General features: G+C 36.9%; 1 protein-coding gene across 1 annotated transcript in view; it reads right to left on the bottom strand.

The window, feature by feature from the left end:
• The window catches only part of LOC115411297 (sodium channel protein type 5 subunit alpha-like), a 66,400-nt gene that overhangs the window by 16,951 nt on the left and 23,028 nt on the right, over positions 1-26,421 (bottom strand). Inside the window, exons 2-5 of the mRNA XM_030123385.1 lie at positions 22,857-23,011; positions 21,064-21,237; positions 13,893-14,015; positions 8,993-9,268 (exon numbers count right to left, since the gene is read on the bottom strand). Coding sequence (XP_029979245.1) covers positions 8,993-9,268; positions 13,893-14,015; positions 21,064-21,237; positions 22,857-23,011 — 728 coding nt within the window. The remainder of the gene's footprint in view (positions 1-8,992; positions 9,269-13,892; positions 14,016-21,063; positions 21,238-22,856; positions 23,012-26,421) is intronic.

Here is a 26,421-nt window from a genome sequence, read left to right on the forward strand (position 1 = left end):
TAAAACTATATTCTGACATGAGTCATTATTGTTTTGTATCCCAGACCCCTGTTAGAAAACAAACACCTGAATTTAACGTGTCCACATACTTTTGTCCATATTTTGTACAGGGTGTCCCATAAGTCTCCATACATAGGAAAAATAAACGTTTCTTGACATAAACCATTTTAATTTATATAATATGCTCTATATGACTGCCATTTTGTTGGGAACACATTTCAATGCGTGTCCTCCACTGCTGAAGAACTATAAAGAAGAAATATAAAGAAATACATGTTAGAACCATATATGTATGGAATGTATGTCTCCTATGTGTGGAGACTTATGGGACACCCTGTATATTCTTACAACTCCAGCTCGGCGTCACCCTGACAAGACCTTAGAAACTACCTAACACCTCAGGAAGTGCTCAGTAATACACTGTTAAAAAAAAAAAAAAAAAAAAAAAGTAAAAAACCGATATTATTCCGGCAGCAGGGGTGCCGAAAAAATACAGTAAAATAAGAGAAAATAACCATCTCATAAAAATACGGTAATTTTCCATAATTAAAATACAGTTTTTACCCTAACTTTACATGAGATTTTGCTTTTTTTTTTTTTTTTTTTTTTTTTTTTTTTACTTTTTAATGTTTAATAAAGAATATTTACATGTATTAAAACAATCAAATTACCTATAAAAAAAAAAACAAAAAAAAAAACATCTATCTATCTATCTATCTATCTATATATATATATATATATATATATATATATTTATATATATATATGTGTGTGTGTGTGTAGGGTGGGGAAGCAAAATGTACAATGAACATTTAGTTGTTTTTTCTCAGCAGGCACTACGTCAGTTGTTTTGAAACCAAACATATACTGATGTCATAATCATACCTAACACTATTATCCATACCTTTTCAGAAACTTTTGCCCATATGAGTAATCAGGAAAGCAAACGTCAAAGAGTGTGTGATTTGCTGAATGCACTCGTCACACCAAAGGAGATTTCAAAAATAGTTGGAGTGTCCATAAAGACTGTTTATAATGGAAAGAAGAGAATGACTATGAGCAAAACTATTACCAGAAAGTCTGGAAGATACTATTAAAGAAGAATGGGAGAAGTTGTCACCCCAATATTTGAGGAACACTTGCACAAGTTTCAGGAAGCGTGTGAAGGCAGTTATTGAGAAAGAAGGAGGACACAGAGAATAAAAACATTTTCTATTATGGACATTTTCTTGTGGCAAATAAATTCTCATGACTTTCAATAAACTAATTGGTCATACACTGTCTTTCAATCCCTGCCTCAAAATATTGTAAATTTTGCTTCCCCACCCTGTATATTTATAAATGTATATATATATAAATAATTTTCAATGACACTCAGTTGTCCAATCCACTGATGAAAACTGTATTTGGACAGTTTATCAGTGCTTATACATGTTATACATTCACAAAAATACATTTATTCAACATTTTTGTTGTGAAACCTCCTGTAATTACACAAGATATTTGTCAATTAACAAACAAGTCTGGTTCAACTCACAGAACAAATACTTCTTTAACAGTTAATTGTTAGTAATTTTATCTCGTTTTATTATTATTTTTTTTTACAGTATTAAACTTTAAATTAACAGTTTAATCTCATAAATAGAAAAGACATATTTGTGAAACTACGATACATTTGCAAATGTATTTTAACTGTATTTTTCTGTGAGAAAAAAAAAAATCTTTTAAAAAATGTACATTTTTTGGTTATTCCCAGTTACAGTTTTTTGTGTTATTTTATATTTGACATGTAAAATCACAGTCTATTTTTGTCATTTCATTGATATTTTCCTGTATCTTAAAAATGCAGGAAAAATCTGTAAAATAAACAGTGAAAATTCTGTTAAATTACAGATTTTTTTTACAGTGTACCTACAGCTGTGGAGAAAGGGTTCCTAAAGCCTGTCCAAAACAACCCTCTGTAGAACTCCATGTAGTCGAGCTATTCCATCATTGGAGAATGTTGGCGACAAGTTTTAGAAACAAGCCCAAACACTTCAGGGAGTGTTTGTTTACGCCTTCGCACGAGAACTAGAGAAAGCTTTGTGAAACTTTCCAGAGCCAATGGCAACCACTTGAAAGAACCTCAGAAACAGCCTGGAGCACCTCAAGGAGTAATTACCAACCCCTCCAGGAGGATGTACAAAACTTTACCAACATTTAGGACATCGTGGTCCTTTTTTGGAACGTATAGTAGAGTTGAAGTCAGGGGTGTCAAACTCCTTTTAGTTCAGGTTCCACATTCAGCCCAATACGATGTCAAACAGGCCGGACCGGTAAAATAATAACAGAATAATCTAGTAATAGTAACTCCAAATTTTCCTCTGTTTTACTGTGAAAAAAGTTAAATTGCATCATGAAAATGTGCATCACCTGGACGACCACATACAGCCTGAGTGTAAGTTCAACAATATTACATCTCAGCTTATTATTAACACGACTTACAGATAAACAGAACACTTAGCGACAGGCGTTATGTTGTTAAAACTGCTCTTTTTTTTTTGCGTCAGTTTATTACATAATGCGGCTTTATTACAAGATGACGTGACATTCTTATTACATTTTGAACTTTTATTACATAATGGGAATTGATTACATAATGCGGCTCAACAGGAACACGTCTCACAAGAAGAAAACTAGTTTCACATTCAGTATGTACGTAGTTAATATTAGTAAAATGGCTACCGACGGTGCCACATTTCGTGACATCATAATAAGGTCACATGTAAAATGTTGCACAACTTCCTCTGTGGATAAATAACGTGCACCTGAACCTCAGCAGGTTTTAATGACACTCCGTCAGCTCCTCCAACGGTGAACGGTAAAATGCGAGGCTTTGACGGTCGGCCTGAGGACAGAAGCGTCTCTGCTGCTTCCAGTTATTTCCAGATGCTAATGGAAGGGTTGCCGCTGCCGACCGTTGCCGCGCCGACCAGCCAAACACAGAATGGTGCTGAGTGACTGGTTGCCGTGGCAACTGTACTCTGACAACTCTTAAGTCCTGAGTGGTTCGGGGATGAAGTAACAGCGTGGTTTACCTGAGCTTCCATTAATAAACCTGTCAGAACCAGGCCTTTGTTTCATAATCAGCCTTCAGTTCGTTACAAAACACAAACTTTCTCTGTTAAACTGTCACATAATAATTGACTTCTACCTCTGAGTCTGAGGTTTCCCTTAGATTCAGAAGACTGTGACACATTTAGTTCTGTTTTTATTAGTGGACATATACTTTATGGACAAAAGTATGTGGACACGTTGAATTCAGGTGTTTGTTTTCTAATGGGTCTGGGATCCAAACAATAATGACTAATGTCAGAATAGAGTTTTATATTATGGGATAGACATCACTGCATTGGTTAGTTTGGTTTAAACTGGTTAAAAACTATATGGACAAAAGTATTGGGACACATCATGTCCACAGCTGTAAGATTTTCCTGTCCTGTGAGGATTTGACATAAAAACATTATTATTTCCTTAAAATTTAATGGAAGATTTTTCTTCATCAGTGAAATGTGATGAAAGTAAATGGTTTCGTTGTGGCAGAAAATTATTATTTCCAATCAGAGCAGGAAAAATATTTGAAAAATTAGAGGAAGAACGCTTAAAATCTCAGTCATGGATAAAAAAAAAAGGACACTGTCTTCTGCCACAGTACTGTGGCACAACATATGGGTGTGTCTACCCCCCCCCACCTACTTTTGTCCATATAGTGTAAATCAGTGAACTGATGTTTCTGCATTGTTCACTCAAATATGGAGATTTTATATTTTTCTTTGTTAAAACTGATCAATAAACTGAATATTTCAGGGGTTTTGGGTTGTTAGTTAAATAAAAAACTGAATGTAACAGTTTGAGAGTTCACTAATCAGTTGGTGCTGAATCTCTCAAAAACGGTGCCAACATGTTTCTCTATTAAAAAAATAAATCCAGAACAAAGTTTTCATATTAATTTACAAAATGAATGAATGAGCCACTAAGCTATACTTTTTCTCACTCCTTTTCAAATATGACTTTTTCTTTTTGTGTATGTCATTATTTTATGTTTCCTTGAATTTTCATTTCTATATTGTGTTGTGCAAAAAGTCAATTAGTAGCAACGAGGAAGCTTGTATCGTTCCATATTTGAAATAAATCAATGAAAAAAAACAAAAAAAACAAAACTAACTAACAGAACTTAAATACCTTGGATGACCCCCAACTCAAATTTGGTAAACATACAAAGAAAATCTCCAAAAGAATACAAGTAATTTAAACTGCTTTAAATTAATCAGACGCTCCATACCGGAGCGCAGACCTCCAGCCAAGCAGATCAGCCCCCCCCCCCCCCCCCCCCCCCCCCCACACACACACACACACACACACACACATACACAAATCACCACCAAAATGTAATCATTTGTTCCTTGTGCCAGTATCAACATTTCCTGAAATTGTCGTCAAAATCTGGAACTTCTGAGTTACCTTGCTAACAGACAAACAAAACTCTTTTTAAACTCGTCTTCATTTCCATTTGCTGTTCAGACTTTTAATAAATAAACAAATAAACAAACAAACAAACAAACAAACACGCAAGACGCTGGTTTTAAACTCTTCATTTCCATTTGCTGTTCAGACTTTTAATTTTCTTTCTTTTCTTTCCACTTGTACTTTTTCCTCCTGTCTTTCTGCATTTCCCTCCCACTTGGCTGAAGTCGCTCTAAAAATAAAAGCCTCTCAGACGCTGATTGATTGGAGGTTTGCAGGACTCCTGTGGTGGGCGACGCTGAGCGAAAAAGGAAAAGAACAAGAAAGAAAGAAGAAGGAAAAAGATGGAGATGTAGAGACAGAAGAGGATCTGGAAGCGGATTCATGACCACGTACGGCAGTTTACTGGAGGTTAGAGCTTGTGCTGATGAGCTGAAAATACTCGACATTAAAGTGTCAACTTGAAAATTTATATCATTAGAATCTGAAGGAATATCTTTGTTTTTCTTTGTAAATGTATCACTTCAACCTCAGAAAATATCGTTTTTTTCTTTAAAAATGTGTGATTCGCAGGTTTTGTAAATTTATCATTTGAATGCCGGAGAAATTGAATTTTTTTTCCAGTAAATTTATCACATTAACCTTAGAAAATATCCAGGTCTTTTCTCAGAAAATGTGAGATTCTCTGGTTTTGTAAATTTATCATTTGAAAACTGTCCACATTTTTTTCTTTCTTTCTTTCTTTCTTTCTTTCTTTCTTTCTTTCTTTCTTTCTTTCTTTCTTTCTTTCTTTCTTTCTTTCTTTCTTTCTTTCTCTTTCTTTCTTTCTTTCTTTCTTTTTTAAATCATACATACATACAACATACGAGATTCAGAGAATATACATTTTACATTATACATTTTTTCTTACAAATATGTGAATTTGTTTTCTCATGAATTGTTTAATTTTTTGTTTGAAATTTTCAACGTCAGTGTCAGAGGACGTTTTATGTTTTTTTGTTGTAAATTTGAGTGCAAATCAGATTTAGTTTTTCCTGTTAATTTGGGATTTTTCTTCTCATAAATTTACAGTTTTAATATCCTGATTTTTCTTGTAAATTCATGAGTTGTCATTCTGTATATTTTCAATTTTAATCCCTAAGAGTATTTACTCTTTCTCAAAAACGTAGTAGTTTTTTTCCTAATACATTTGTGAAATTTATCACTTTAATCTGACATTTTTTGTTGTTGTAATCTCAGAGAATATTACAGTTTTATTCCAGCAAATTTATCAGTTTCATTTCAATCAAATAATTTTTTTAATGTAAATTTCTGACCTTAATCAAATACATTTCAATATTTAAGCGTTGTTCTTGTAAATTTATCAATTTAATCACAGAAAACAATCTTCTTTTTTTCCACAAAATTTTGAATTCATGAAGTCATAAAAATACTCTATAATACTTTTTTCTTGGACACGTGTAACTCCTTTATTGTACAATTAGTAGATCAATCTACAAAAAAATGTGTTCCCAAATATTTTCTGTTTTCTGTTCTGAGAATATCTGCTCTTTTTCTCATAAATATACAAATTCATAATCTCAGAATATGTGACTTCTTGCTTGAATTTGCCATTTCTTGTACATTAATGACTTTAATCAAGGATTATCCACATAAATACATTTGTTTTTTGTTTTTTTAATCACTTTACTCTAAGAAAATAATTTTTTTTCTTGTAAATTTCTGGGGTATTTTCTCATAAAATCTCTCATTTAAATCACATCATTTCTTGTTTTCTTGACTAAAGTATAACTATAATCTAAACATTTTTCTTGAAATTTCTTTCTTGTAAATGTTTCACTTTAATCTCAGAGAATATTAAGGCTTTTTCTTGTAAATTAGTGATTTTTTTTCTTCGTCTACACTTTTATTCTTGCCTTTTCTTACTTTTCTTACAGATTTGACTTAATAACCACAGGAAATGTATTTTTCTCCTCATGCATGTGTATTTTGGTTTTATCTCATACGTTATAGATTTTTTTTCCACAGATTTTTTTTTTTTAACTAAATCTATAAATTTATAATCTCTGCTTTGAGTTTTTTTTCTCTCTTTTCTCTCTGTCCATTTGTTTTTTTTTCTGTTTTATTCTGTGAAGTGAAGACGACCATTGAAGAAGCAGAAACAGAAGGACAGAAATACAAGAGATGAAAAAGTCAAACGAACAGGTGTGGGCGGGAAATTAAGGCGAAGACGACAAATGGAAGACGACAAGACCGAGTCAAACCTCCTACGATGACGAGGATTTAATCTGAGGCGAAGGCGACGATGCTCAGTTCTGCACTAAAAGCTTTTAACGCAACCCGGGCGTCGTTGCCTCTGATGAACAGATTTTATCATCTTTGTTTTCTCTTCATGGCTTTGTTTATCTTCCTTTTTTCTTTCTGTATTTTTTCTCTTTAATCGTCCATTGTTTCTCTTTCAATGCTCATTTTTGTTTCTTTGTTTCTTTCTCTTTAATCATTATTTTGTTCTATATTTGTTTTCTCTTCTTTCCTTTGTTTCCCTTTTTTCTTCTTTATTCTTTCTTTCTTTCTTTCTTTAATATTTCTGTATTTTTTTCTCCCTAATCATCCATCATTGGTTTCTTTCTCTTTAATCTTTGTCTTTTTTCTTTTACACTTGTTTTCTTTTTACTTTTCAAACTGAAACCAAACCATCACTTGGGCTTTTTCAGAATTCCCCACAGCCGCTAGCTAGTATTACAGACATTATCAGGCTAAAGCACAGGTCCCGGGGGCCAAATCTGGCCCGCCAAAGGGTCCAATCCAGCCCGCGGGATGAATTTGTGAAATGCAAAAATTACACTGACGATATTAACAATCAGTGGGGTCAATGTCATTTTAATTCAGGTTCCACATACAGACACATACAGTCCAATTAGATTCCAAGTGGGTCAGAACCAGTCACATATTATCAGAATAACCTATAAATAATGACAACCCCCAATTTTCTCTTTGTTTTTTTTGGTGTAAAGAAGTAAAACTACATGAAAATGTTCACATTACCAAGCTATACTTTTACAAAAAATGGGAATAACCTGAACAAATATGAACAACTGGAAATGTCTTTAGAAAAGTAAATGCAATTTACCAACATTCTGCCTGTTACTAAATGTTTTGTGTGATTGTAACGCACATGTGGAAATGATAAAGTGATAAACTGAGGCAGAATATTGTTCAAATTGCACTTGTTTTTCTTAAGATTATTGAAGTTGTCTCCCCCTTGAACTGCCACCTTACCGTGGTGGGGGAGTTTGAGCACCCGAATGATCCCAGGAGCTATGTTGTCGGGACCTTTATGCCCCTGGTAGGGTCTCCCAAGGCAAACGGGTCCTGGGTGACGGGCCAGACTAAGAGCAGTTCAGAAGCCCCTATGACAACGAAACACCAAAGGAACGTGACGTCGCCCGGCACAGCGCAGCCGGGGCCCCACCCTGGAGCCAGGCCCGGGGTTGGGGCTCGCAAGCAAGCACCTGGTGGACGGGCCTACACCCATGGGGCCCAGCCGGGCCCAGCCCGAAGGAGCGGCATGGGCCCGCCGTCCAGAAGACCCACCACCCACCGAGGGAGCCGTAGGGGCTGGTGCAGTGTGGATTGGGTGGCAGTCAATGGCAGGGGGCTTGATGACCCAATCCCCGGACATAGAGTCTGGCTCTGGGGACATGGAATGTCCCCAGAGCGGTTGAAATGAGTTTCCTCCGCAGGGTGGCTGGGCGCACCCTTAGGGATAGGGGGAGGAGCTCAGCCACCAGGGAGGAGCTCGGAGAAGAGCCGCTGCTCCTCCACATCCGGAGGGGCCAGCTGAGGTGGCTCGGGCATCTGTTTCGGATGCCTCCTGGACGCCTCCCTGGGGAGGTGTTCCGGGCATATCCTGCCGGGAGGAGACCTCGGGGAAGACCCAGGACACGTTGGAGAGACTATGTCTCTCGGCTGGCCTGGGAACGCCTCGGGGTCCCCCTGGAAGAGCTGGAGGAGGAGTCTGGGGAGAGGGAAGTCTGGGCATCCCTGCTTAGACTGTTACCCCCGTGACCCAGCCTCGGATAAGCAGTGGATAATGGATGGATGGGATGGATGGATGTTGTGCGATGGATGTCATGTTATTCAGAATTTTAAGGAAACTTTGTAGATGTAAACCTGATCATAATATAATTGTACTTTTTTCACTGGTATTATTTTACTGGTCCGGCCCACTGCAGATCAAATTGGGCTGAATGTAGAACTGAACTGAAATGAGTTTGACAGCCCTGGGCTAAAGGGATCCATTTGGACATGCTTGCTATTACTGCTTTGCTTCAGCAACTGAGTCATGCACCACTGAACATGGTCCAAAAGGATTTTCTGGACATAATTATGTATTCAACTGAGTCAGACACACGTATTTTGAAAATAAATCCAAAGTGGGCAAAACCAATAGGATGCCAGAACACGTCCTTAAAGTAAATATTCTCACCACTTGCAGCAGTGCGAGGTACCCCGCCCCCACGTTGTCGAAGTTGACCTTGACCTTGGTCCAGTAGTAAAGCGACGTGTCGTTGAGCGCCTCGCACTCCGACTTGTTGTTGATGAAGCCGGAGTCGTAGATGTGTCCGGTGCGATTGACGCAGCGGCCGAACTTCCCGGCGAACAGGTTGACCCCCATGATGCTGAAGATGAGCCAGAAGATGAGGCAGACGAGCAGCACGTTCATGATGGAGGGAATGGCGCCGATCAGGGCGTTGACCACCACCTGAAGGAAGACCGACACTCAGCGCTACGCCTGGAAACAGCAAACGGCCAAACACTGCGCTGTGTTGTAAAGGAGAACGCCAAGACGGATTCTGGGACTTAGAGATGTTTACGCCAAAAGATTGCAGGTTTGAGAAGCTGAAGACCACACTTCTATCGCAAATTAGCATGAACAAGACAGCTGACAACTGTGTCCCAATACTTTTGTCCATATAGTTTATAAACATTAGAAAGCAGATGATTAGTTGTGGTAGAAAATTATTACTGGACAAAAATATGTGGACACGTTGAATTCAGGTGTTTCTTTTCTAACAGGGGTCTGGGATACAAAACAATAATGACTAATGTATAATATAGTTTTATATTATGGGATAGATATCATTGCATTGGTTCGTTTGGTTTAAATTGTTATCTTTGTTTCCAAGATGACTCAGAGATGCATTTGACTTCATTTCTTTCAACATTGATTTTTTTTTTTTTCATCCATGACTATGATTTGAAATGTTCGACCTCTAAATTTCTTAAATATTTTTCTTTCTCTGACTGTAAATAATATTTTTTTCTACCACAACTAACCATCGACTTTCATCACATCTCACTGAGGAAGAAAAATCTCCCATTAAACTTTAAGGAAATATTGATTAAATGATATGTCCCAATACTTTTGTCCACATAGTTTACAAACATAGATGGTTAATTATGGAAGAAAAATATTATTTACAGTCAAAATACAAAAAGCATTTTAGAAATTTAGAAGTAGAACATTTAAAATCATAGTCATGGAAAAAAAAAGCTAAAATTAAAAAATCAATGTTGAGAGAAATTAAGTAAAAAAAAACAACATAAATAATAATTTTCTACCACAACTAACCATCTACTACATCACATCTGAAGAAGAAGAAGAAGAAGAAAAATCTGCCATTAAACTTTAAGGAAATATTGATGTTTCTAAACTATATGGACAAAAGTATTGGGACACATCATGTCTACAGCTGTAAAATGTCCTATTCATGAGGAATTCAGACAAAAATATCAATATTTTCTTCAAGTTTAATGGGAGATTTTTCTTCCTCAGTGAGATGTGATGAAAGTAGATGGTTAGTTGTGGAAGAAAATTATTATTTACAGTCAGAGCAGGAAAATTATTTTCTAAATTTAGAGGTAGAACATTTAAAATCAGAGTCGTGGATAAAAAAAACAAAACAAAATCAATGTTGAGAGAAATTCAGTCCAAACCATCTCTGAGTCATTTTGGAAACAAAGATAACAATTTAAACCAAACGAACCAATGCAATGATATTTATCCCATAATATAAAACTATATTCTGACATTAGTCATTATAGTTTTCTATCCCAGACCGCTGTTAGAAAATAAACACCTGGATTCAACGTGTCCACATATTTTTGTCCAATAATAATTTTCTACCCCAACTAACCATCTGCTTTCTAATGTTTATAAACTATATGGACAAAAGTATTGGGACACATCATGTCTACAGTTGGAAGATGTCCTGTTCATGTGCTGATTTGTGATAGAAGTGTGTATAAATTTGGTCTTTTTCCTCTCAACAGTGAGCTGTTTTAATGGTTGTCATAAACCCCACCCTCCTGCATGTTAACCCTTAAAGACCCAAACATCCACCGGCGACAAAAACTATCTATTGATCAAAAATGTTTCATAATTTAATTCTGATCCACTTATCCTATCAGTACATGTAAAAAATTGGTGTAAAATACAGTTTTTCATCTTTTCATGGTCATCAGATATGACACATTTGGATGTTCAGAGGCTCTGTAGGTACTGTGGAAACACTGTCATCTTCTACAACATTGATTCACCAGTAAAACCCATGGAGTTGGATCAGTGACAGTGGATGGACACACTGGGTTTATGTTCAGTTAATGAGAGATTTTACTGAAAAAGTCATTTTCTCTTCAGTTTTCTCTGTTTTTGATATAATAACCCTCAACTTTAATCTGAGCTTTAATGAACATCTACATGATCAGTGAATTAAATACTGGAAAATGCATGATTTACATGGAAAAAAAATGCAAAATAAGGAAGATAATATTACAACCAATAGTGATAAATCACTTAAGAAAAGGTTAAATATAGAAAAAAAATCATTCGGGAACTGCCACAAAAGTAGCACTGGGTCTTTATGGGTTAAACTTAACACACACGTGCGGTAAATGTGTCTTTAAGGTGATTTCTGTTTTTCCAGGTACATTTTTGTGGACTTCCTGCACAAACAGAACTAGGACTTTGCGTTTTCCTTCCACACATTGTCAGCAGACATGCAGATAACCACACGGTGCACTTGAAGCAGAATAAAAGCTCAGGCTTATTTCCCAGCATGCAACCCAGACCCTGAACGTCTCATGAACCAGAGTCAGCGTCTGGACGGTTGACATTATGTCGGTGAACTTTTAACAATAGTATCAGCTTTGGGTTTGGATCCCACATGTTTGTGGAGACGTTTCCGGGTACCGTCGGGTTTGTGACGCTGACTCTGTAATACTGAGTCTGAAGCAGCTTCACCTCGAGTCAAAAAGTTTAGTAACAGGGAAATACTGAACGTGCACAAAACACACATGTATGTTCGGAAAGAGTGAATGAACACACCACCTGGGCACAAATGTCCTCTAAACTGAAGGGTGTTCAACATACGGCCTGTGGGCCAAAACTGGGCCACCAAAGGCTCCGATCCGGCCCACAGGATGAATTTGTGAAATGCAAAAATGACATTTAAAGGTGGGGTGGGAGGTCCTGGAAAAACGGTTCGAGCAAGCTACATTTTGATTAGATTTTTACGGGCTAACGGCCTCCAGGGGGTGCTCTAGCAGGAAGCGCAAAAGCGAGACAGACAAGGGGAAGAGGTGATGAAGAGGAGAAGGTTTAAGCTTAACTTTGAACAATCATTTAGCACGTCATGCACAAACCCTCATCATGGAAAACACATGAAGAAACGCATATGATGCAGCTTTTAAGTTAAAAGCAGTCGATGTGTCTGTAAAGAAGGAAACAGAGCTGCAGCACGGAAGAGACAATGAGAGACAACGGAAGAGAGACGTAGAAGGAGTGTGACGGAGCTGAGGATGTTCAACTCCAACACTGAAGAAGACGACTGCAGTGGTTTAATGAGCAGAAGGAAGATGGAGATACAGATCAATGACTTTCTATGTTTTTTTAACCAGCCTGTTCCTGCCGTGTTACAGGTACTGTTCGGAAAAAAGCAGTGAAGGTATGGAAATAAATATTTAAATAGTCTTTCTGTGTAAATATGTCATGTCACAACATGGACACCTGTGGCTTATAGTCAGGTGCAGACTATATATGTACACATATTTTTTTCTTTTAAAATTTGGTGGGTGTGGCTTATAGCCCAGAAAGTACAGTATATGAACACTACATGAAGAAGAGGTGGGTGTGGCTGGAGGACTAATGCTCCAAACAGACTGTACAATAAGCAAGACACTAGGTATGCAGAAACTATGAAAAAAACACAATTTAACCCAATTTTGTGTCATTTTATAATGGTATATATTGAACAGGTTACACTAGCAGCCCACTGAAGTTTTCGTTGAAAGCTGTAAACTGTGAATTTAACTATTATGTTTGTCGTCAGAACAGCCCAAATTCATGCCTAGCTGGCTAACGTTACATTCACCAGTGATTTATGTCGGTGACAAAACAGTTTGCTGGTGAACTTTCCATCCTAATATAACTAATGCTGCATTTCCACTATGTGGAACCGGCTCGACTCGACTCAGGAACCAGATACTATTCCTGGAGACCGTTTCCATTACAGGATACTACCAGCTTTACAGTACCTGGTCGTCATAGTGATGCGGTGTGTTACTTCTGTGTCGTCTGCTCAGAGTTACTGATAAACTCACTTGTTGCGTGTTGTCTCGTCAAGCTCATGCTGAATTTTTACGTCAGCCACCACAGACTGAACCTCCGAACTGAATGGTGTAGTTTTGTGGGCTGTTATAATGTCGACTGACCTACCGCTATATTTACTGTAAACTTCCGCATCTGTTTTTTGTAAAAATCAGTCCAGTCAGTGGTCTGCAGTGTTTACACGTCACATTTTAGTATCTGGTCCCCAGTCTTGGAACCTCAGCGGAGGTGATACCAAAAAACTAGTACCGGGTACCAGATTCCAGGTCCTTTTTCATAATGGAAATGCAAAAAGGTCGAGTCGAGTCGAGCTGTGCCGGTACCACATAGTGGAAACATGGCATTATATAGCTAATATAGCCAAGCTCTGGCTCTGGCTTCGTTTCCTGAAAAGTTGCTCCAAACCTCTGAGAACGCACGATTCATGCACGAAGAGGGGTACGAGCAGAGGGGGAGGGACAAATGACAGTTGAGTTTGATAGACATATCACCGTTCAATCATTTCGATGGGTCAGTTAAAATGATTGGATGGTTTTTCAGTCCTGTCCGTTCCACAGGTGACTACATTTTTGTGTTAGAACATTTAATTATTTGGTTGTAATCGGGGTGTGAAGGGGGTTTTAAGCAATATAGTCAAAAAAGCTGCAAGAGAAAACATGTCCTACTCCACCTTTAAACTCTTGTGCCCAGGTCTGTTTTCGTTAATACTGACTCTTACCCTCATGCCTTCAAATCTGGACAGGGCTCTGAGGGGCCTCAGCGCCCGAAGCGTCCGCAGGGATTTGATGGCGGCAAAGTCTGAATAACCCAAGGTGTTGGCCACCAAACTGACCAACGACACCTGGAGGAAGGACAGGTGGAAAGGACGGAGACACAAAGACAAAGCAGGACCGTTAAATGAACGTCCAGTCCAACTGAGGACAGAGGAGAGCGGACACTAGAAGAAGAAGGAGGAGGAAGGCAGGAGCTGTGGTTAGTCTGGAGGTGGACGAGCAGCCACTTCCACCTGGAAAACAAAACAAGCCGCCATCCAGACGAAGCTGTGGAGGGAAAAAACCACGTCAAAGTGTGAGACGTCAAGTCAAAAAGACAACGGAGGACAGACGCCCAGGTCATCGTTCATCCTTAGGAGCTTCTCGAAGTTCAACATCATTTTCTATTTATTCTTTCTTTCTTTCTTTCTTTCTTTCTTTCTTATCATTTCCTTCCCATGTCGTATGTATTCTGCAAATCGTAAATTTCACACACAAAGACAATTCAGTGTACTTCTCATAAACAAAAGGAACATCTAGAGCAGGGGTGTCAAACTCATTTTAGTTCTGGGCCACATCCAGTCCACTATAACCTCATGTGGGTCACACCAGTTAAATCAAACAGTGAAAAACAGTAAAATTACATGATGAAAATGTTTGCATCTTCAAACTATCCTTTAAAAAATGTGAATAACAACAACAACCAGAAAAAAAGAGAAAAAATTTGGAGTTATCATTATTAGTAAGTTTTTATGGTAATATTTGACTAGTCCAACCCCATCGAGGCAAAGGTAGGGCTTTATATGGGTCCGAAACTAAAACGACTGATTGTTAATATCTTCATTTCATAAATCTGTCACATGGGCCAGATTGGACTCTTTGGTGGACCGTTTTTGGCCCCCGGTCTGCATGTTTGACACCCCTGATCTAGAGAGAATGACAAAAGCTAATAAATAAAAATAAAACAAACAAACAAAAAACAAACAGAAAATATAATAAAAATAAATGTACTGATTAAATTAACAAAAGTGGGTCCAGGCACAACAAGCCCCGCCCCTCACACGTATTGTATCTTATTTTGTCATCAATCCAGCTGATGTCATCATGTCTATACGTGTGCTGATATCATCATATCAACTGCCTCTAAACATGTGCCAAGTTTGAAGTAAACTGAAACAAAATTGATGTTTTTAAACTTTTTAATCCATGTTTTTCTTGAATGTTTGTGAGTTTATTTTTCACATACTTTGGTTTAATCTCTGAAAAAATCAGTTCTTTTCTCGTCGACAAAAAAGTTCATAAACTCAGAACATTTGGGTTCTTGTTCTCTTTAATTTGTGATTTCTTTCTTATGAATGTAAAGTTGTTCTTTTGACTAGTCGTAATATTGGAAAAGTCGTAATAGTACACATATAAAGATTTTAATATTATGAAAAGAGAAAATTAAGAGTAGGTCATAATTTTGTGGAAAAAAAAGTTGAAATATTTTGGGAAGTAAAAAAAAAAAAAAGTAAAATTACAAAAGTAAAGTCACAATATTATGAGGGAAAAAAAAATAAAATCATAAAATTTAGCTTAAATGAGAAAAAGTTGGAATATGATAGGAACTTAAGGAAATAATGTACAATTATAGAATAAAATCATAATATGAGGAAAACTGTTGTGATATTATGAAAATACAGTTATAATAATACCAAAAAGAGAAAGAATTTAAAAATTACAAAAACAAAGTCAAACTTTTAACAGAAAAACTATGTTATTTAGATTTTTTTTAAGCTTAAGTTGTAATATTATGAGGAAAAAAAAAAGTCATATTACATAACTCAGAAATAATATCATTACCATCCTGAAATTAATAGCTTTTTTTTTTTTCCTAAATCATCAAATTTTAAATGTCTGTTTCCTGAAAAATCTAACAAAAAATGTTATAAGATAATGAGGGACAAAGCTGTAAAATCAGAATAAACTCACAATAATAAAAGGAGCTAAAACCATATTTGAAGCTAAAATGAAATTTATGAAAAAAAAAAGAATGAAAGAGAACATTTTGACACTTAAGTTGTAAAATTATGAGAGAAAAAATTACATAAGTCAATAATAATATAAGAATAAACCAGTACTTTCATGAGAAAAATTATTTTGTCGGACAAAGTTGTAGAATTAGAAGAATATCTTCACAATAATAAAGTTTAAATATTGTGAAAGGAGAAAATTAAGATTAGTTCAAAATTTTGTGGAAAAAAAGTTGTAATATCTGGGGATCTGGGAAATTAAAAGAAAAATGTTGTCAAATTACAAAAATAAAGTCATAATATTATGAGGAAAACTGTTGTGATATTACGAGAATACAGTTATAATAATACCAAAAAGAGAAAGAATAATAAAATTACATAAACAAAGTCAAACTTCTAACCAGAAAAAATATGTAATTTAGATTTCTTTGTGCTTAAGTTGTAATATTATGAGGAAAAAAGTCATATTACATAACTCAGAAATAATATCATTACCGTCCTAAAATAATTGCTTTTTTTTGCCTAAATCACCAAATACTCAATTTCTGTTTCCTGAAAAATCTGAAAAAATGTTATAAGATAATGAGGGACAAAGCTGTAAAACTAGAAGAATAAACTCACAATGATACAACGAGCTAAAGCTAAAATGAAATTTATGAAAAAAGAGAATAAAAGAGAGTTTGACACTTAAGTTGTAAAATTATGAGAAAAAAAATTATACCAAAACCAGCCCAAAAACAAAAACTACGAACAAAACCAACAAAACCAGTCCAGTGTGTTAGCATTAGCATTAGCATTAGCACTCACAGACCAACTCCAGATCTTCAAACATTGAACTTCGAAAACCCCTTAAGGACGACAGAGGACGGAGCGTCTCTAAAACCCTCTACAGCCAGCAAAGCCCCACATGGACGTCTGGAGACCCGGGTGCGGATCCCCGGGTCCGGGCCCTGGGTCCCAGTTTCTTACCCTGATACCGGCGAAGCGGGACGCGGCCCGGAGAGGACGCAGAGCCCGGAGCGTCCTCAGGACCCGCATGGTGGTGATCTGGTCCACAGAGACCACCTGGGCCAGCTGAGCCAGCACCGAGATCTGGGGGGTCAGACAGGGTCGGCACAGGTTTACAGAGTCCAGCTGGACTAGACTCGGCTCGGTTCCACTTTGGTTTATTTCAGTTTTATTGAAGAACATGAGAAGCTTCAGGTTCAGGACTGTGTTGAAGTGACTCGCTTTAGTTCAGGTTTGATTTTTAGTTTTGTTGAGTTTTTCATGAAAAGTTTCGACTTTAAGAAGAAGAAAAAACTCGTGACATTTTAGGAAACAACTGAATTTATTCATTGTATTTGTTTTCTGTCATATTTAGTATGGTATTGTGAAAATATTCTTCTAATTCTACAACTTTTTCCATCATAATATCATTTTTCTCATGAAAGTACAGGTTCATTCTTATAATATTATTGTTGAATTATGTAATATTAGTATTTTTCATAATTTTCCAACTTAAGCATCAAAATATTCTCACTTTTTTTATGATAATCACAAAAAAATTTCCGCCAAAAAGTTTGACCTTTTTGGTTTAAATACAATTTATTTACAATTATTCAAAGTTTACAAGGATAATATTAGGACTTTATTCTTATAATTCTACACTGTATTTCTTAAAGTTTGTATCAAATTTCAACTTTTTTGTCATTTAAGCATAATTTAATTTTTGTAATATTGTAACGACTTCCCTTTGATGATTGCACAAGTTTTTTACTCATAATATTATGACTTTATTCTTATAATTCTACACTGTATTTCCTAAAACTCATATCAAATTTTAACTTTTTCTCATTTAAGCATGATTTTATTTGTATATTAGTGTTACAACTTCCCTTTTTTCCCCTCATATTACGACTTTATTCTTAGAATTCTACAACTTTTTCTGCAAAAGTTTGACTTAATCTTAATTTTCTCTTTTCATAATATTAAAACTTTACATGTGTAATATTATGACTTTATTCTTATAATTCTACAGTTATTTCCTAAAGTTTGTATCAAATTTCAACTTTTTCTCATTTGAGCATAGTTTTATTTATATATTATTACAATTTCCCTTTTGATGACAGCACAAGTTTTTTCCCTCATAATATTTCGACTTTATTCTTATAATTCTACAACTTTGTTTCCTAAAGCTCATGTCATATTTATTTTTTTCTCATTTAAGCATAATTTTATCTATCTATCTATCTATCTATCTATCTATCTATCTATCTATCTATCTATCTATCTATCTATCTATCTATCTATCTATCTATCTATCTATCTATCTATGACTTATAATTTTCCTTTTATTCCACATTTTTTCCTCATAATATTATGACTTTATTTTCATAATTCTACAACCTTTTCTTGAAGTTCCTGAAATATTACAACTTTTGTGACTTAAACTTTTTTGTGACTTAATCTTAATTTCCTCTTTTCATAATAGTAAAACTTTACATGTATAATGTTATGACTTTATTCTTATAATTCTACGCTATATTTCCTAAAGTTTGTATCAAATTTCAACCTTTTTGTCATTTGAACATAATTTTATTTATATATTATTACGATTTCCCTTTTGATGATTGTGCAAGTTTTTCCTCATAATATTATGACTTTATTCTAATAATTCTACGACTTTTTCTTGAAGTTCCTGAAATATTACAACTTTGTTTTCCCACAAAAACTATGACTTAATCTTAATTTTCTCTTTTCAGAATAGTAAATCTTTAACATATAATCGTAGAACTTTTCCCCACAGTATTTAATTTTTCAAATTCACATTTTTTTGTGCGTTCTCATGCTCTGTTGCGGGTCTTAAACATGTCATTTCTTGCTCCTAAGCCTGTAAACATGCTACATGTGACTCCTCAAATAAAACGGTCACAACACACTGTGTCATTTACGAGGACGGCGAGGCGGAAAACACCAGAGATGGCGACTGTTTCCGACTGGCTGCCTGCACATGCTCATGAGCGTGTGCAGTTTGTCCTCATCGTTGTCTTTTCCCGAGCGGTGAAAGGAGCGTGTGCGTTCAGAGGTTAAAAAGCCAGCGCTGATCGGCGGCCGGAGGCGCTTTGGACTTTTCTCTGCGTCCCCTCCCTCGTCTATTTCTGTCTCTCCAGCCTTTTATTCAGATGGTGGCGTCACTGCACAGTTTCAGGGCAAAAAGGCAACTCCTGTTACACCCTCGACCCGGGAGAGGCATCGACCCCCCACCCCCAATCAGAAATGAACCGCACCAAGAAGAGAACCAGCAACAAGAGGAAAAAAAAAGAAAAAAACAAAACAGAAAAAGCAGCAGAAACAGGACCACAAAAAACAGAAGGAAAAATTTAATTAAAGATATAAAAAAAAAGAAGACAAAACAGAAGAAATAATAATTAAAAACAAAAACAGAAAAACCAGGAGAAACAGGACCACAAAAAACAGAAGAAAAATAAAAAAAAACAGAACATAAAAGATATAAAAAAAATAGAACCAGAAAAAACTGAAGAAAGAAAAAAAAAAAAAAAAAAAACAGAACAAGAGAAATCAGATAAAACAACCAGAAAAACAGGAGAAACACAGAAAACAGAACCAGAACAACAGAAAACAGAACCAGAAATTAAAAAAACAAAACAAAAAAAACAACCAGACATTAAACTAAAAAACAAAAAACAGAACCAGAAATAATAAAAACAAAACAATGAAGAAAAACAAATAAACAGAAGAAATAGGGGAAAAAAAAGAACCATAAGTAAAAAAACCCAAAACAGAACCAGTAATGAAAAAAAAACAATAAAGGAAAAACAAACTAACAGAAGAAATGAGGAAAACAGAATCAGAAATTTAAAAAAGCAACAACAAAAATATGAAAAATGAGAAGAAAACAAACAGATGAAACAGAAAAAACAGAACCAGAAATTAAACAAAAAAAACAAAGACAAAAAAAGACAAAAAAAGACATAAACAACCAGATATTAAACTAAAAAAAAAAAAAAAAGAACCAGAAATAAAAATAACAATAAAGAAAAACAACAAACACAAAAAACAGGAAAAAACCGAACCAGAAATTAAACTGACAAAAAATAAAACCAGAAATAAAACAAACAAAGAAACAGAACCACAAAAATGTGAAAATTCAGAAGAAAACAGAAGAAACAGAATCAGAAACTAAACAAACATTAAACAAACAAAAAAAAAACCATATACAACCAGACATTAAACTAAAAAAAACACAAAAAAACAAAACAGAGCCAGAAATTTAAAAAAAAAAAACAAAGAAAAAACAAACAAACAAACAGAACCAGAAATTAAACGGCGTACGTGCATACGATATAAATACGTGCATATTATTCTATCGTTGTGTAAACTCTGGAATGAGTTCAGTCGAACATAAAATGTTTTGTGTGTATTTCTGGGGGACGCTCTGGCCCAGGTGGGCGGAGTCGGCTTGGCCCGATGGGTCGCCGGTTTGATTCCGTGGACTGGCGGAGAGTTATTGGCTAATATGCCCTTGAGCAAGGCACTGATTTAGGTGACGTTCAGACCGCGGGCAAATGTGGCCCAAATCCGAATTTTTAGCCGATATGTGACCTGTATCCGAACAGCACAAGTCCGACCCAGACCACTTTCATATGTCGTCCTAAATCCGACACGTATCTGATATTTTTCAATGCGACTTCAGTCTGAACGGCCAGGACGCATTTATCCGACCTTTATGTCATCGAAATGCGACAAATGTCACAATTCTGCGTCCCAGGAGGAGAAGTGGCGGGAAGAACGTACTTCCTTCCGTAAACACAGTGTGTGCATGCGGGTCACTTCAGGGTCGCATTCCGTTCAGACTCAAAACTGATAGAAGTTTATCGTGAAATATGAACGAGCACACAAAAAAATCGGATTTCACCAAAAAATCTGAATTGTGCGAGACTAATGATCAAACTATTTAGAGCCAACATAGAAGCGTTCAGGCGGATCCGTACGCATCATCTATAATGTCGTTCACAAATTCCAGTTATCATGTGGTCATTGAACGCATCGTCGATACTGAAAACGCTCCAACATGTGCGATATATTTGGAGTGGGCGTCTTCTAAAACGACAGTGAAACTTACATCAACGATGAGGAAGTCGAGCCAACACCAGTAGTTGGTGAAGTACTTCTTGAAGCCGTACGCGAGCCACTTGAGCAGCATCTCCAGGATGAAGATGTAGGTGAAGATCTTATCTGCGTATTCCAGAACCACCTTCACCACCTTCCTCTGCTCGATGTAGATGTCCTCGAAGGCCTGGGGGGGGGGGGGGGGGGGGGGCAGAGCAGGTGCTGGTGTCAGTGTTGGTTCTGGTTCTGGTGTCAGTATTTGTTCTGGTGCTGGTTCTGGTTTCAGTGTCTGTATTGGTGTCAGTGTCTGTGCTGGTTCTGGTGTCTGTGTTGGTGTGGGTGTTGGTTCTGGTTCTGGTGTGGGTGTTGGTTCTGGTTCTGGTGTCAGTGTCAGTGTTGGTTCTGGTGTCTGTGTTGGTTCTGGTGTCGGTGTTGGTTCTGGTGTCAGTGTGGGTTCTGGTGTCAGTGTGGGTTCTGGTTCTGGTGTCTGTGTTGGTGTGGGTGTTGGTTCTGGTGTCAGTGTGGGTTCTGGTGTCTGTGTTGGTGCTGGTGTTGGTTCTGGTGTCAGTGTCTGTTTTGGTTCTGGTATTGGTTCTGGTGTCGGTTCTGGTGTATGTGTCGGTTCTGGTTCTGGTGTCTGTGTCGGTTCTGGTGTCGGTTCTGGTTCTGGTGTCTGTGTTGGTTCTGGTTCTGGTGTCAGTATTTGTTCTGGTGCTGGTTCTGGTTTCAGTGTCTGTATTGGTGTCAGTGTCTGTGCTGGTTCTGGTGTCTGTGTTGGTGTGGGTGTTGGTTCTGGTTCTGGTGTGGGTGTTGGTTCTGGTTCTGGTGTCAGTGTCAGTGTTGGTTCTGGTGTCTGTGTTGGTTCTGGTGTCGGTGTTGGTTCTGGTGTCAATGTGGGTTCTGGTGTCAGTGTGGGTTCTGGTTCTGGTGTCTGTGTTGGTGTGGGTGTTGGTTCTGGTGTCAGTGTGGGTTCTGGTGTCTGTGTTGGTGCTGGTGTTGGTTCTGGTGTCAGTGTCTGTTTTGGTTCTGGTATTGGTTCTGGTGTCGGTTCTGGTGTATGTGTCGGTTCTGGTTCTGGTGTCTGTGTCGGTTCTGGTGTCGGTTCTGGTTCTGGTGTCTGTGTTGGTTCTGGTTCTGGTGTCAGTATTTGTTCTGGTGCTGGTTCTGGTTTCAGTGTCTGTATTGGTGTCAGTGTCTGTGCTGGTTCTGGTGTCTGTGTTGGTGTGGGTGTTGGTTCTGGTTCTGGTGTCAGTGTCAGTGTTGGTTCTGGTTCTGGTGTCGGTGTTGGTTCTGGTTCTGGTGTCAGTATTTGTTCTGGTGCTGGTTCTGGTTTCAGTGTCTGTATTGGTGTCAGTGTCTGTGCTGGTTCTGGTGTCTGTGTTGGTGTTGGTTCTGGTTCTGGTGTCAGTGTCAGTGTTGGTTCTGGTTCTGGTGTCGGTGTTGGTTCTGGTTCTGGTGTCAGTGTCAGTGTTGGTTCTGGTGTCTGTGTTGGTTCTGGTGTCTGTGTTGGTTCTGGTGTCGGTGTTGGTTCTGGTGTCAGTGTGGGTTCTGGTTCTGGTGTCTGTGTTGGTGTGGGTGTTGGTTCTGGTTCTGGTGTCAGTGTGGGTTCTGGTGTCTGTGTTGGTGCTGGTGTTGGTTCTGGTGTCAGTGTCTGTTTTGGTTCTGGTATTGGTTCTGGTGTCGGTTCTGGTTCTGGTGTATGTGTCGGTTCTGGTTCTGGTGTCTGTGTCGGCTCTGGTGTCGGTTCTGGTTCTGGTGTCTGTGTTGGTTCTGGTGTCGGTTCTGGTTCTGGTGTCAGTGTTGTACCAGGGCTCCGGAGCTCAACAGGATCATGAAGATGATGAAGGACTCGAACCAGCTGTGTTCGACGATCTGGTAGCAGGTCTTCCTCATCCTCCACCAGATCTGACCCAGTCCAGACGTCGTGTCCACGTCACAGCAACGAAACCTGGCCACGCAAACTGATGAGAAGCAACAAAACAGAGCAAAAAGACAGTCAACCAACAAGGAAACAGAGCAAAAAGACAGGCAACCAACAACGAAACAGAAGAAAAAGACAGTCAACCAACAAGGAAACAGAGCAAAAAGACAGGCAACCAACAACGAAACAGAAGAAAAAGACAGTCAACCAACAAGGAAACAGAGCAAAAAGACAGGCAACCAACAACGAAACAGAAGAAAAAGACAGGCAACCAACAACGAAACAGAAGAAAAAGACAGTCAACCAACAAGGAAACAGACCAAAAAGACAGGCAACCAACAACGAAACAGAAGAAAAAGACAGGCAACCAACAATGAAACAGAAGAAAAAGACAGTCAACCAACAATGAAACAGAGCAAAAAGACAGGCAACCAACAACAAAGCAGAAGAAAAAGACAGGCAACCAACAATGAAACAGAGCAAAAAGACAGGCAACCAACAATGAAACAGAGCAAAAAGACAGGCAACCAACAACAAAGCAGAAGAAAAAGACAGTCAACCAACAATGAAACGGAGCAAAAAGACAGGCAACATTGTTTTCTCATTTTTATTCAGTCTTTTGCATTGCTTTCTCATTTTTATCTGCTTGTGTCTTTTTCGTGGTTTTTCTCCTTTTGTTTTCATGTCGTTGCGTCGTCAGTACCGCTTCGTTTTGCATCTTATTCCTTTTTTTTTTTTTTTTGCCATTTCCATCTCATCGTCCTGTTAAATCGTTACAAATTCAACCCTTTCCATGTATTTTCCTCCGTTCTGAGCAACTGAAACGATTCGTCCACGTCCGTTTCTGTCGTTCCCGATCACGTGATCACATGATGCGGCGTGTCACGGCGCCTGGCTGCAGGGCGACGCCCCTTCCGGGTCACATCATGTGGGCTTTGTTTTCGCTCATGGATGACCCGGAGCGTCGAATCCGACACGAAGCCCTATGGCGGGTTTGTGTTGGAGCGGTTTCCTGAAGCCTTTCAGCGTCCATTATGTCAACTGTGTTATGTAACTACAGACGGTTTGACAGATGCTGAACTTCCAACAACATCTACACATCACTGGAATAATAAACAAATAAACACAAACAACAACAACAACGACAAAAGCAACAACATTAAACTCTCAAAGGTTGAGTAATCCAATGAAAAAGATGGGTTCAGTCACGTTTTTTTTCTTCTCGTTACATCTTTTATCATGATGCTTTACGATGTTTTTGTTTTATTTAATCTTTTATGTTATTTTTCGTTTTGTTTGATCTTTTACAGGATTTTTATTTTGTTTTCACTTCTACCTTGATTTTGTTTAATCTTTTTTACGCCTTTTTTGATTACGTCTTCTATGCCGTTTTCATTTTAGCTGCATCTTTTGCGATGTTTTCATTTTATTTCCTGAACATTTTTGTTTTGTCGGAACTTTGATTTTGTCTTTTATTCTCTTTTAATATGTCTCATGTTTTGCAGTTTTTGTTTGTTTCATTGTTTCATTTTGTTTGATCTTTCACTTTGATTTTACTTTTGTTGTGACTTTTATGTTGTTGTTGTTTTTTTTAATTTTACGTTGTTTATTTTTGGACTTTTACGTTTGTTTGTTTTTTTCTTTTGTTTCTTTTATTCTCTTTTTATTGCATCTTGTGTTTTGTGGTTTTAGTTTGTTTCTTCTTTTATGTCATTTTTCATTTTGTTTGATCTTTTACTTGGATTTTTCTTTCGTTTGGACTTTACTGTTGTTTTTATTTTGACTTTTACGTTGTTTTCCTTTTGTTGTGTCTTTTATTTTCTTTTTATTGAGTCTGTTTTGCAGTTTTGATTTCATCTTTCATGTTATTTTCATCTTGTTACATCTGAAGTTATGTTTTTTGTGTGTGATATTGTCCGATGTTTGTCCAATGTTTTGTCTTTTTCATCCCTTTAAATCAGTCTGGATGTGGTGAAGACGTACAATAACATACATTGTTTTTTGCTGTTTTCTTTTTGTCTTGTTTCATTTCACTTGTTATGTCTTTAACCACATTTTGTGTCTCGACCTCATATGTCCTGCTGCGTTTCTTTGGTTGTTTTTTTTTTTTTGATTTTTTCTGATATTTTCCTTTTTTGTGTCTTTTCCACTTTTTTCTGTTACATCTTTTACGTCACTACGTCCTGTTGCATCTTTTACGTTTTTTACATTTTGTTGTGCATTTTACTTTTTTCATTTTGTTGTGTATTTGTTGTTGTTCTTTTCTCTCTTTTTTGTCCTTTCAATCTTGTTAAGTCTTTTGTGACATTTTTGTCCTCCTCATCTTGCTGCATTTTTTCAGTTTTATTTTGTTGTGGGTTTTTGTATTGGTTTTCATCTTTTTGCATCTTTTACATCTTTTTTTGCTGATGCTCTTTGACCAACGTGTCGTCTTTTCTACGTTTCATCCATTTAAAATGTGAAGAAAGGTGATCGACACACACATCCAAAAAATGAGAGGTGTGCAGGATCCCCAAAAAACAATAATTGATAAAAAAATAAATAAATGTAGTCTGATGAAGGACCTCGGCCTGAAACATCACTTTGTTTAATAAATTCTTTGCGAGCTCATAGGTTGTGCGGACCTTCCTTTATTTTTTTTCATCCATTTAAAATCAAATATCCAATCCAACTTTATTTATAAAGCACTTTAAAACAACCGTAGTGGACCAAAGTGCTGTACAGAAGAATAAGTAAAACCAAAACAGAAGACTAAAATACAGAATAGATTTAAAGACATAGAAACTATACAAACAAATAAACTGAAATAATACTGTCCTTACATTAACTCATAACTATTCAACATGTATTAAACATTAATTATTACACTGGTCAACAACAAATGTATTGTTTAAGTTTTTTGAGCTGATTTAGGATCATTTTGGTGCTGAATCCAAAATTCACATTAATTTTGCTCAATCAGGTCAACTTTCTGAACTATGCTACATATTGGCTTTTGAACATTTTTGCTTACATTTATGGGCATTTTCACATCATATGATACAAAATTCTTTCATATTTCTTGCAATAAACGAGTTCTGAAGATTTTACTTTTGCCAATTTATGATGAATGTTTTTTTTAATATTACAGGTGAATGAAATGGCTTCGACTAGAAGATCTTGTAAAAATAAGCCTGACGTATTCTGCTCCATCTGCGCTGAATACACCATTGTACCTAACAGGAATCAAGTCACAAGTTTCATAAAGTGTGCTTACCAATCTTATTTTGGTATTAATTATTATATTTTGTGAGAAGATCAAATTTTTCAAAATCAAATTAGCAAAAAAACCTGACCTGATTGAGAAAAACAGATGTCATTTTTGGATTTAGCGGTGCAAAATGGTCCTAATTCAGCTGAAAAAACCGAGACAACTTGCAAAAAACATTTTTCTGGAACCCAGTGTAATTA

Source organism: Sphaeramia orbicularis, chromosome 20 (genome assembly GCF_902148855.1).
Source record: "Sphaeramia orbicularis chromosome 20, fSphaOr1.1, whole genome shotgun sequence".
Lineage (NCBI taxonomy): Eukaryota > Metazoa > Chordata > Actinopteri > Kurtiformes > Apogonidae > Sphaeramia > Sphaeramia orbicularis.